At 48.2% G+C, this 11,814-nt stretch overlaps 1 protein-coding gene across 5 annotated transcripts in view; it reads right to left on the bottom strand.

Moving 5' to 3' along the window:
- Window positions 1-4,353: 4,353 nt before the first annotated feature.
- The window catches only part of LOC144610515 (transmembrane protein 205-like), a 9,432-nt gene continuing 1,971 nt past the window's right edge, over window positions 4,354-11,814 (bottom strand). For 3 of the 5 annotated variants that reach the window (XM_078429283.1, XM_078429286.1, XM_078429284.1), the window contains exons 2-4: window positions 10,526-10,644; window positions 9,124-9,287; window positions 4,354-7,369 (exon numbers count right to left, since the gene is read on the bottom strand). In XM_078429283.1, the coding sequence (XP_078285409.1) occupies window positions 7,067-7,369; window positions 9,124-9,287; window positions 10,526-10,625 (567 nt within the window). In that variant the 5' untranslated portion in view covers window positions 10,626-10,644 and the 3' untranslated portion in view covers window positions 4,354-7,066. The other 2 variants (XM_078429285.1, XM_078429281.1) reach the window with 2 other exon arrangements.

The raw sequence follows: 11,814 nt of genomic DNA, 5'->3' as shown, positions 1-11,814 counted from the left end.
GGTGTGTGTATGGGTGTGTGTATGGGTGTGTGTGTGTATGGGTGTGTGTGTGTGTATGGGTGTGTGTGTGTATGGGTGTGTATGTATATGTATGTGTGTGTGTATGTGTGTGTATGGGTGTGTATGTATATGTATGTGTGTGTGTATGTGTGTGTATATGTGTGTGTGTATGTGTGTGTATGTATATATGTGTGTGTATTGTGTATGGGTGTGTGTGTGTATGGGTGTGTATGTGTCTGTTGTGTGTGTGTGTGTATATATGTATGTGTGTGTGTGTGTGTGTGTGGTGGGAGTGTGTGTGTGTGTGTGTGTGTGTGTGTATATAAACCAATATATATGTTGGTCTATTTATATATCATATCATATTTATATTATATATACATATTTGTTTTATATATATTGGCCTCCACCGATTTTTTCCCTCCTAGCATTTCCTTCTAAATATACATTAAAAGAGAAAGCATATTGCAGAGGGCTTCATAAGTGATTGGAGCGGAATTAGGCCATTCGGCCCATCAAGTCTACCCCTCCATTCGATCATGGCTGATCTATCTCTCCCTCCTGACCCCATTCTCCTGCCTTCTCCCCAAAACCCCTGACACCCGCAATGATCAGTCTGAAGAAGGGTCTCGACCCGAAACGTCACCCATTCCTTCTCTCCTGAGATGCTGCCTGACCTGCTGAGTTACCCCAGCATTTTGTAGATAAATACAGAAGATGAAATACTGAATAAATACATTCGATTTGCACCAGCATCTGCAGTTATTTTCTTATAGAATCAGTCTCTATCTCTCTCTCTCTCTCTCTCTCTGTCTGTTCCTTCTCTCCAGAGATGCTGCCTGTCCCGCTGAGTTACTCCAGCATTTTGAGTCTATGATTGAGGTGTGAACCAGGATCTGCAGTTCCTTCTTACACGTTAAAACATCCCAGCGTTTGGTGCTTGGACTCCCTCCCGACCCCCAGAGCAAACTCACCTTCACTCCCACACGACCCTCCTCCCAGGGATGGCGGTGCCAGTAGATAGAGGCTGTGGTCGCCAGCACTGGCTCCCTGCGGCTGCTTGTCTGGCTGGGTCTGTTGCTCCCTCGATCACATCCCCGCTGCGCCTTCCCGATTGCAACACCTGTAACCCGACAGGATTCATGCTACCAGCGCTACCGTGGGAGGGGAGCCCGGGACAGGCTGGCCAATACCTCCCAGACCCGTCCCTCTCTCTCTCCCCCCCCCATCCTCCTTCTCTCCCCCCATCCTCCTTCTCTCCTCCCCCACCCCCCTTCTCTCTCCCCCACCCCCCTTCTCTCTCCCCCACCCCCCTTCTCTCTCCCCCACCCCCTTCTCTCTCCCCCCCCACCCCCCTTCTCTCTCCCCCACCCCCTTCTCTCTCTCCCCACCCCTCTCCCTCCCTCTCCTCTTTCCCCCCTCCTCTCCTCTCTTCCCCCCTCCTCTCTTCCCCTCCTCTCTTCCCCCCCTCCCCTTCTCACCCCCCCCTCCACTCCCCCCTCCATCCTCTCTCCCTCCCTCCTCTCTCCCCCACCCCCTTCTCTCTCCCCCCACCCCCTTCTCTCTCCCCCACCCCCTCCTCTCTCTCCCCCCTCCTCTTCCCCTTCCTCTCTTTCCCCCCCTACTCTTCCCCCCCCTCCTCTTTCCCCCGCTCCTCTCTTTCCCCCCCTCCTCTCTCCCGCCTCCTCTCTTCCCCCTCCTCTCTTCTCTTCCCCCTCTCCTCTCTTCCCCCCTCCTCTCCCCGCCCCCTCCTCTCTTCCCCCTCCTCACTTCCCCCCTCCTCTTTCCCCTCCTCTTTCCCCCTCCTCTCTTTCCCCCTCCTCTCTTCCCCCCTCCTCTCTTCCCCGCTCCTCTCTTCCCCCTCCCCTATTCCGCCCCCCATCCTCCCCCCTCTCCTCTCCCCCCTCAGTCTGAAGGGTCTCGACCCGAAACGTCACCCATTCCTTCTCTCCTGAGATGCTGCCTGACCTGCTGAGTTACTCCAGCATTTTGTGAATAAATACCTTCGATTTGTACAGCATCTGCAGTTATTTTCTTACACTATCAGGGAGGGTGGAGTCGATAATGGCCCATTCATTGTTGGGTGGGAAAGATGTGCTAACGACAGGAATTGCATGACTGGATAGCATGAAAACAAAGGTCTTTCTGTGAGTTGATTATGTACATGCTGGAAGATGTAAATGCTTTTAGACCGGAAGACAAAGGAGCAGAATTAGGCCATTCGGACCATCGAGTTTGATTCGCCATTTGATCATGGCTGATCTATTTTTCCCTCTCAACTCCATTCTCCTGCCTCTTCTCGGTAATCTTTGATGCCCTTACTAATCTTGAACCTAGCAATCCGCTCTTTAAAAATACCCAATGACTTGGCCTCCCCACTGGCAATGAATTCCATAAATTCGCCACCCTCTGGCTAAATAGTGAAACATCGTGGAAACAAGCCCTTTGGCCCAACTTGCCCACATCGGCCAACATGTCCCAGCTACACGAGTCCCACTTTTGGTCCATATCCCTCTAAACCTGTCCTATCCATGTACTTGTCTAACTGTTTCTTAAACGTTGGGATAGTCCCAGCCTCAACTACCTCCTCTGGCAGCTTGTTCCATTACACCCACCGCCCATTTTGTGTGAAAAATAAAGAAATTCCTCCTCAAAAACCTCCTTCCAGTTCACTGTATTCTAGTCTCCCACATCTGTAGGGACAAGATTCAAACCAGGATTACATTGTTATAATGCACCCTAACCTAGGCACTAACCCTGAGGACAACCTCTTGAGCTCCCCTCTTAAAAAACAACTCCTTTTGGAACCAACATGGTTGGCACAACGGTATTGCTGCCTTACAGCGCCAGAGATACATACGGGTTCGATCCTGACTACGGGTGCTGTCTGTACAGAGTTTGTACGTTCTCCCCGTGACCTGCGTGGGTTTTCTCCAAGAGTTTTGGTTTCCTTCCACACTCCAAAGAGGTACAGGTTTGTGGGTTAAATAGCTTGGTATGGGTGTAAAAATGTCGCTAGTGCGTGTAGGATCGTGTCAATGTGCGGGGATGGCTGATCTGCGGGGACTTGGTGGGCCGAATAGCCTGTTGTCGTGCTGTATCTCTAAACTAAACTAAAGATGGCATGGCTGGTCCCACTTCATCGGTGAACCCTTTGTGCCTTTCATAGTCCTAGACTCGCCCACTGATGGAAACATCCTCCACATCCTTTCAAATACTATATATATATTTCTCCACATCCACTGTATCCAGGACTGAACGCCTTTTGTTCAGTCAGAGGGTGGTGAATCTGTGGAATTCTTTGCCACAGAAGGCTGTGGAGGTCAGGTCAGGATATATTTAAGGCAGAGATAGATAGATTCTTGATTAGTGCGGGTGTCAGAGGTTATGGGGAGAAGGCAGGAGAATGGGGTTAGGAGGGAGAGATAGATCAGCCATCTACTTGAGTCCTTCCTTTGTCCCGCCCCCCTGACATCAGTCTGAAGAAGGGTCTCGACCCGAAACGTCACCCATTCCTTCTCTCCCGAGATGCTGCCTGACCTGCTGAGTTACTCCAGCAGTTTGTGAATAAATACCTTCGATTTGTACCAGCATCTGCAGTTATTTTCTTATACTACTTGAGTCTACGTGATGGGCCGAATGGCCTAATTCTACTCCTATTCCTTGTGACTTTTTCTGTAATAGAAACATAGAAAATAGGTGCAGGAGTAGGTCATTCAGCCCTTCGAGCCAGCACCACCATTCAATATGATCATGGCTGATCATCCAAAATCAGTACCCCGTTCCTGCTTTTCCCCCATATCCCTTGATTCCGTTAGACCTAAGAGCTAAATCTAACTCTCTCTTGAAAACTCGCTGGAATTTAGAAGACTGAGGGGGGATCTTATTGAAACATATAAAATTCTTAAGGGGTTGGAGAGGCTAGATGCGGGAAGATTGTTCCCGATGTTGGGGAAGTCCAGAACCAGGGGTCACAGCTTAAAGATAAGGGGGAAGTCTTTTAGGACCGAGATGAGAAAACATTTCTTCACACAGAGAGTGGTGAGTCTGTGGAATTCTCTGCCACAGAAGGTAGTCGAGGCCAGTTCATTGGCTATATTTAAGAGGGAGTTAGATGTGGCCCTTGTGGCTAAAGGGATCAGGGGGTATGGAGAGAAGGCAGGTACAGGCTACTGAGCTGGATGATCAGCCATGATCATATTGAATGGCGGTGCAGGCTCGAAGGGCCGAATGGCCTACTCCTGCACCTATTTTCTATGTTTCTATATTTGCTGCCAGCCGCCATTCTTGCAGCTAAACAAAACATCCTGTTGGGAAATGCAATGGACCAAGACTCTTCTGATGAAGTATTATATTTAATGCACAGCAGGTAGGATAATGGTGGAAAGGTCAGATATCATGAGGAAAGTTACACGGACCGCTTACACAGACATTTTAATTGACCAAAAAAACGTAATTTTAAGAATAATTGATCATTGAAGCCCAGCTCTTAGGCAAAGATACCTGTTCTCCAATGTATAATAGACACCACACAAACTCTTTCTCGTCACTTCCGGCTTTACTTTACTATAAACTTTAGAGAAACAGCGTGGAAACAGGACTAGCATCTACAGTTCCTTCTTACGCATTTTGTCACTCTTCTGGGTCCAACCAACATGGCGGTGGGTTATTATCTGTTGTAAAGTTTCTCAGGAAAAAAATGTCAAAGTTACAAAGGGGCAGCACGGTGGCAGAGCGGTACAGTTACTGCCTTACAGCACCAGAGACCCCGGTTCCATCCTGACTATGGATTCTGTTTGCTTGCACGTTCTCCCCGTGACCTGTGTGGGTTTTCTCCGGGGTCTTTGACTCCCTCCCACACTCCAAAGACGTACAAGTTTGTAGGTCAATTGGCTTCTGTAAAATTGTGAATTGTCTCTGATGTGTGTGTAGGATAGTGCAGGGATCGCAGGTCGGCGCGGACTCGGTGGGCCGAAGGGCCTGTTTCCGCGTTGTATCTCCAAAACTAAACTAAAAAAACGAAACTAAACTACACTGTGGTTTATCCAATGTGATACACTGCGGCTGGAAACTGACTTTGCTTGTACTTGTTCACAAAATGCTGGAGTAACTCAGCAGGTCAGGCAGCATCTCGGGAGAGAAGGAATGGGTGACGTTTCGGGTCGAGACCCTTCTTCAGACTGTGGTCAGGGGGGCGGGACAAAGGAAGGATATAGGTGGAGACAGGAAGATAGAGGGAGATCTGGGAAGGAGGAGGGGAAGAGAGGGACAGAGGAACTATCTAAAGTTGGAGAAGTCGATGTTCATACTACTTATACGTACTTGTAACAGGATGGCTGACACTCCCAGGCAATAGAAACTTGTTTAGCTTCAGTAAGCACTGTGTGGCTTCTGCAACTGGGAGTTAGCATTGCGTAGTCCCAGCCCCAGGGTTGGTACAGTCTGTGTTTCAGATTCATCCTCAAGGTACAAGTCCTCTATACTTTGCTCCAAATTGTGTTAATTAACAGAAACTTCAAAAGAGTTCTCCAGCACACCCTTCTGTAGTTTAGTTTAGAGATACAGCATGGAAACAGGTTCTTCACCCTGCCCAGCCCATGTCAACCATCGATCACACTAGTTCAATGTTATCCCAGTTTTCACATCCACTCCCTGCACACCAGGGGCAATTTCCGGAGCCCTATTAACCCACACATCTTTGGGATGTGGTAGGAAACTGGCGCACCTAGAGAAAACCCACACTGTCACAGGGAGAAGGTGCAAACTTCACTCAGATAGCACCCGAGGTCAGGATTGAACCCGGGACTCCTGTGGTGTGATGCAGCAGCTCTACCAGCTGCATCACTGTGCTGACCCCAATGCTTCTGTACCAGCCCGCTATGTGTGGTCAAGCTGTTTATGGGATCGCGGGATTGCTTCCAGGCAGTAGTGCCTGCTGACAGTGGTCCTCAATCTGTCAGGGGTGGCAATTCATCCTTCCTTCTCACAAAAAGGAAAACTGAAACTTTGAGACTAGGCTTATACTCGCTGGAATTTAGAAGACTGAGGGGGGGATCTTATAGAAACATATAAAATTCTTAAGGGGTTGGAGAGGCTAGATGCGGGAAGATTGTTCCCGATGTTGGGGGAGTCCAGAACCAGGGGTCACAGCTTAAGGATAAGGGGGAAGTCTTTTAGGACCGAGATGAGAAAACATTTCTTCACACAGGGAGTGGTGAGTCTGTGGAATTCTCTGCCACAGAAGGTAGTTGAGGCCAGTTCATTGGCTATATTTAAGAGGGAGTTAGATGTGGCCCTTGTGGCTAAAGGGATCAGGGGGTATGGAGAGAAGGCAGGTACAGGTTACTGAGCTGGATGATCAGCCATGATCATATTGAATGGCGGTGAAGGGCCGAATGGCCTACTCCTGCACCTATTTTCTATGTTTCTATGTAACGTGACAGGTTAGTATTCCTGGATTCTGGGCTGCAGTGCTAGAAAAATCACAAAGTGCTGTTCAGGCAGCACCTCTGGTGAGGATGGATAGGTGACGTTTCATGTTGGGACCCAAGTTACTCTGTGCCTTTCTTTGTAAACCAGCATCTACATGCAGTTCCTTGTAGAAACAGTAAGAAGTAGGATCCTGACCCGCTTTGTCACCTATCCATGTTCTCCAGAGATGCAGCCTGAACCACTGAGTTACTCCAGCACTTTGTGTCCTTTTCTGCAGTTCCCTGCATCTCCTCAAGAAAATCACAATAGCGGTTCACGGCACAGAAGCAGGATGACAATTTAATGGGGGCTTTTGTGCTGTGGACTGACGGAAGGAACAAGAGTTAGCTAACCATCCAGACAGGGCCTTTACAACAGATGAGTGCACTGGCACCTCTCTAATTTGCACTGTGTGTTCTCTCAGTGCTTCACGCACACAAACCTTTCAGAACGGCTGCTCCTCCCTCCTGGTGGCTGGTGCTTGGTATGTTTTAGAAGATTGGGATCAAAGTTGGGACAAGTGGAGATTGTGATTCCCGGAGACGTTAAATCCGCAGAGGGAAACTGGCAAAGGAGAAGGCCACAGAGAGGGGGTTCAGAAAGTCTTCAGGTTGGCTGCAGTGTAGACGAGATTCACCCCACTGCAGACCACACAGATGAGGTTGCACACCATGGTGATGATGTGGTACTTCCTAAATCTCCAGCTGAGCTTCCTGTACGTGGCGTCGCTCTTCTGCAGCTTCTGGTAGGCCTCGCTTTTGGTGCCAATCCCCACCTCGTCGCCGAGGTCGTTATCACGCTCGATCTTATGCATCATGACCCTAACCTCGCTGGTGGTCTGCCCGAACCATTGGGCGTTGAGACCGGCGAAGATCACGCAGACAAACAGGGATGCGATCTGCCAGAAAACAATTTTTTTTTTTTTTTGGTTTCAGATTTTAGATTTTTTTTAGATTTAGAGATACAGCGTGGAAACAGGCCCTTCGGCCCACCGAGTCCGTGCCGCCCAGCGAGCCCCGCACATTAACACTATCCAGCACACACTAGGGACAATTTTTACATTTGCCCAGCCAATTAACCTACATACCTGTACGTCTTTGGAGTGTGGGAGGAAACCGAAGATCTCGGAGAAAACCCACGCAGGTCACGGGGAGAACGTACAAACTCCGTACAGACGGCGCCCGTAGTCAGGATCGAACCTGAGTCTCCGGCGCTGCATTCGCTGTAAGGCAGCAACTCTACCGCTGCGCCACCGTGCCACAGTTTCAGATTGGAGATACAGCACGGCAAAAGACCCATCAAGTCACCTGCCGACATCAATTACCAACTCACACTCAAGATAGACACAAAAAGCTGGAGTAACTCAGCGGGACAGGCAGCATCTCTGGAGAGAAGGAATGGGCGACTTTTCGGGTTGAGACCCTTCTTCTCGACCCAAAATGTCACCCATTCCTTCTCTCCAGGTGATCTTTTAGAGATGTTTAGTTTAGTTTAGTAAAACAGTGTGGAAACAGGCCCTTCGGCCCAACAAGTCTACCGAACAGTGATTTCCGCACATTAATATCATCCTACACACACAACTCGGGACAATTTACAATTTTTCCAAGCCATTTAACCGACAAACCTGTACGTCTTTAGAGTGTGGAAGGAAACCAAAGATCCCGGAGAAAACCCACGCAGGTCACGGGGAGAACGTACAAACTCTGTACAGACAGCACCCATAGTCAGGATCGAACCCGTATCTCTGGCGCTGTAAGGCAGCAATACCGTTGTGCCAACCATGTTGGTTCCAAAAGGAGTTGTTTTTTTAAGAGGGGAGCTCAAGAGGTTGTCCTCAGGGTTAGTGCCCAGGTTAGGGTGCATTATAACAATGTAATCCTGGTTTGAATCTTGTCCCTACAGATGTGGGAGACTAGAATACAGTGAACTGGAAGGGGGTTTTTGAGGAGGAATTTCTTTATTTTTCACACAAAGGGCGGTGGGTGTAATGGAACAAGCTGCCAGAGGAGGTAGTTGAGGCTGGGACTATCCCAACGTTTAAGAAACAGTTAGACAAGTACATGGATAGGACAGGTTTAGAGGGATATGGACCAAAAGTGGGACTCGTGTAGCTGAGACAAGCCAATTAACCGACAAACCTGTACGTCTTTAGAGTGTGGAAGGAAACCAAAGATCCCGGAGAAAACCCACGCAGGTCACGGGGAGAACGTACTAACTCTGTACAGACAATATCCGTATTCACGATTGAACCCGGGCCTCTGGCGCCGTAGCAAGTCAGAAACTCTACCACACGCACAAACAAGATGGACGCTGTTAGCGGAGCCGCCCGCCCGCAATCAGGGGCTCCCCTCTCCCCTCTATCACTGTACCACTTATAAAAGTGGTGCCCCTTATAAACTGCCCCTTATAAAATCATGTATAAAATCATGAGAGGAATAGAGAGGATGAACACACCGAGCCAGTCTGAAGAAGGGTCTCGACCCGAAACGTCGCCCATTTCTTCTCTCCCGAGATGCTGCCTGACCTGCTGAGTTACTCCAGCATTTTGTGAATAAGTACCATCGATTTGTACCAGCATCTGCAGTTATTATCTTATATATAGAGCCTGAGTATTGCTCACTATCTAAGTTACCCAAGTTCTATCGGAGTTACCTGTACAGTTTCGGCATTGTTGAGTAACTCCTGTGGGTGATAGAGGGCATAAAGAGCCAGATTAATGAAGGATCCTCCCAGGACCGAGTAGAGATAGTAGGGGAAGAGGCTGCTCTGTACCAGGCCGAACTGGTGCCTGCTGATAGTGTTAATCAGAACAAAACCTGTGGAGACAAATTACACCCGTTCAATATCCTTAAACTCTAACCGTTTATTACAGATAAACCAATAATTCAGAATTGATGTTGAGTTGAGTGGCAGAGTTGCTGCCTCACAGCGCCAGAGACCCGGGTTCCATCCTGACTACGGGTGCTCACTGTACGGAGTTTGTACGTTCTCCCCGTAACCTGTGAGGGTTTTCTCCGGGTGCTCCGGTTTCCTCCCAGGCTCCAATAGACAGTCTGAAGAAGGGTCTCCACACGAAACATCACCCATTCCTTCTCTCCAGAGATGCTGCCTGACCCGCTGAGTTACTCCAGCATTTTGTGTCTACCTCCAATAGACAATAGAGGTTTGTAGGCTAATTGGTTTGGTAAAATTGTAAATTGTTCCTAGTGTGTGTAGGATAGTGCTAGTGTACGGGGATCGCTGGTCGACACGGACCAATTACAGAAGCCAATTAACCTACAAACCTGCACGCCTTTGGAGTGTGGGAGGAAACTGGAGCACCCGGAGAAAACCCACGCAGGTCACGGGGAGAACGTGCAAACTCCATAAAGACAGCACCCGTAGTCAGGATCAAACACAGGTCTCTGGCGTGGTAAGGCAGCACCACCTTATAAACGTTGAATGTTCGGGATATTCCTTTATCTTAAGTTCAATAATGTAAATTGATTTAGAAAACAAATCTTGTAGCGATATAATTGTCGGTAATAAATATTATGGATCTAGGGTTTAAAGGTTCTGGCGTCTAAATGTTATTGCTATATCATGTATCTGTACACTGTAGACGGCTGGATTGTAATCATGTATCGTCTTTCCGCTGACTGGATAGCAGGCAACAAAAGCTTTTTCACTGTAGATAGTTCCTCTGTCCCTCTCTTCCCCTCCCCTTCCCAGATCTCCCTCTATCTTCCTGTCTCCACCTATATCCTTTTTTTGTCCCGCCCCCCCCCTGACATCAGTCTGAAGAAGGGTCTCGACCCGAAACGTCACCCATTCCATCTCTCCTGAGATGCTGCCTGACCTGCTGAGTTACTCCAGCATTTTGTGAATAAATACCGTCGATTTGTACCAGCATCTGCAGTTATTTTCTTATATTCACTGTACCTCGGTACACCTGACAATAAACTTAACTGAACTGAACTAAAAGTGAATGAAAAACAAAATAAAAAGGTTAAAAACACAATGTTTGAAAATTGTGGTCTAATACACTCAGAGCTGATTCTTTCCCATATCTTACCTGAGACGAAGGACACCCATATCTGCATGCCCCATGTTGTGGACAGTATGATCAGGTGGGTGGCTTTGACCAGGTTAGTTGGTTCTCCTTCTGTTGGCATTCTGGAGGCTGGGTAGACCCTGTTTTATTGCAATGAAAATGAATGCAACAATGAATTTCCCATCTCCAGCACCTTTCCCTCCCAGAGCAGGGCCCCTGGCAGTGAAGCCCGTCTGATATGGGCTTTAGACAGATGGTGGTGAATCTGTAGTAGTAGGCTGTGGAGACCAAGTCAATGAATATATTTAAGGCCTGTTTCTGTGCTTTATCAGTGCTGTATCCTCCTCCATCATCACCCCTGGCAGTACATTCCAGGTACTCACCACTCTCTGTGCAAAAAGATCTGTCCTGCAAATTTCATTTGAACATTGCCTTTCTCCTTAAAGCCATGCCCTCTAATCCATGACATTTCCACCCTGGGTAAAAGGATCTGGCTGTCTTTGCCCTCTCATCATTTTATATACTTCGATCAGGTCTCCCTTCAACCTTTTTGCATTCCAGAGAAAATAATCTCCATCCTTTGTCCAACCTTGTAGCTAACAGCCTCTAACCCAGGCAGCATTCCATGTTGCCAAATCACAGCAGTGATTTTGTGGTCAGATTACAGTTCTAGAAACTACTGTAGACAACCACTAAAAAAGCCCCTGAAATACCTTCAATACATCTTGGCCAGCAGTTCAACTAACAAACTTTTGCTAATACCTTCTAATCCAGGCAGCATTCCGGTAAACCTTGTCCACACCCTACCTGGGGTGACCAGAACTCTACACAATACTTCAAATATAGCTTCACCAAAGGCTGTAACCTTTTCCCGATGGTTTTCCTGCAGGTTCTATCCATGGTGCCACACAATTTACCTGCTGGAGAATGTGCCTGTCCGTGCCGGATGGTGACCTCTCCTCACGGCCCTGTGTACTCTTCCCAACGCCCTCCCCGTGCAGCCCACAACGTTCAAACTGAAGGCAAACAAGCTGTAATCTCCATTGCAAATACGGCTGAGAAGCACAGATAACAAAGTTCTGAGCATACTGTAATAAACAAAATTCTCAATTTCTTCGCTTGAGACACAGGCTCGTCACACGGCCTCCCCCATCCCCAGATAAAATTCTTAAGGGGTTGGAGAGGCTAGATGCAGGAAGATTGTTCCCGATGTTGGGGGAGTCCAGAACCAGGGGGTCACAGCTTAAGGATAAGGGGGAAGTCTTTTAGGACTGAGATGAGAAAACATTTCTTCACACAGAGTGGTGAGT

The sequence above is a fragment of the Rhinoraja longicauda genome, chromosome 37 (genome assembly GCF_053455715.1).
Source record: "Rhinoraja longicauda isolate Sanriku21f chromosome 37, sRhiLon1.1, whole genome shotgun sequence".
Lineage (NCBI taxonomy): Eukaryota > Metazoa > Chordata > Chondrichthyes > Rajiformes > Arhynchobatidae > Rhinoraja > Rhinoraja longicauda.
Note: the sequence above shows the minus strand (reverse complement) of the source record. Positions and strands in the feature narration are given on the sequence as shown.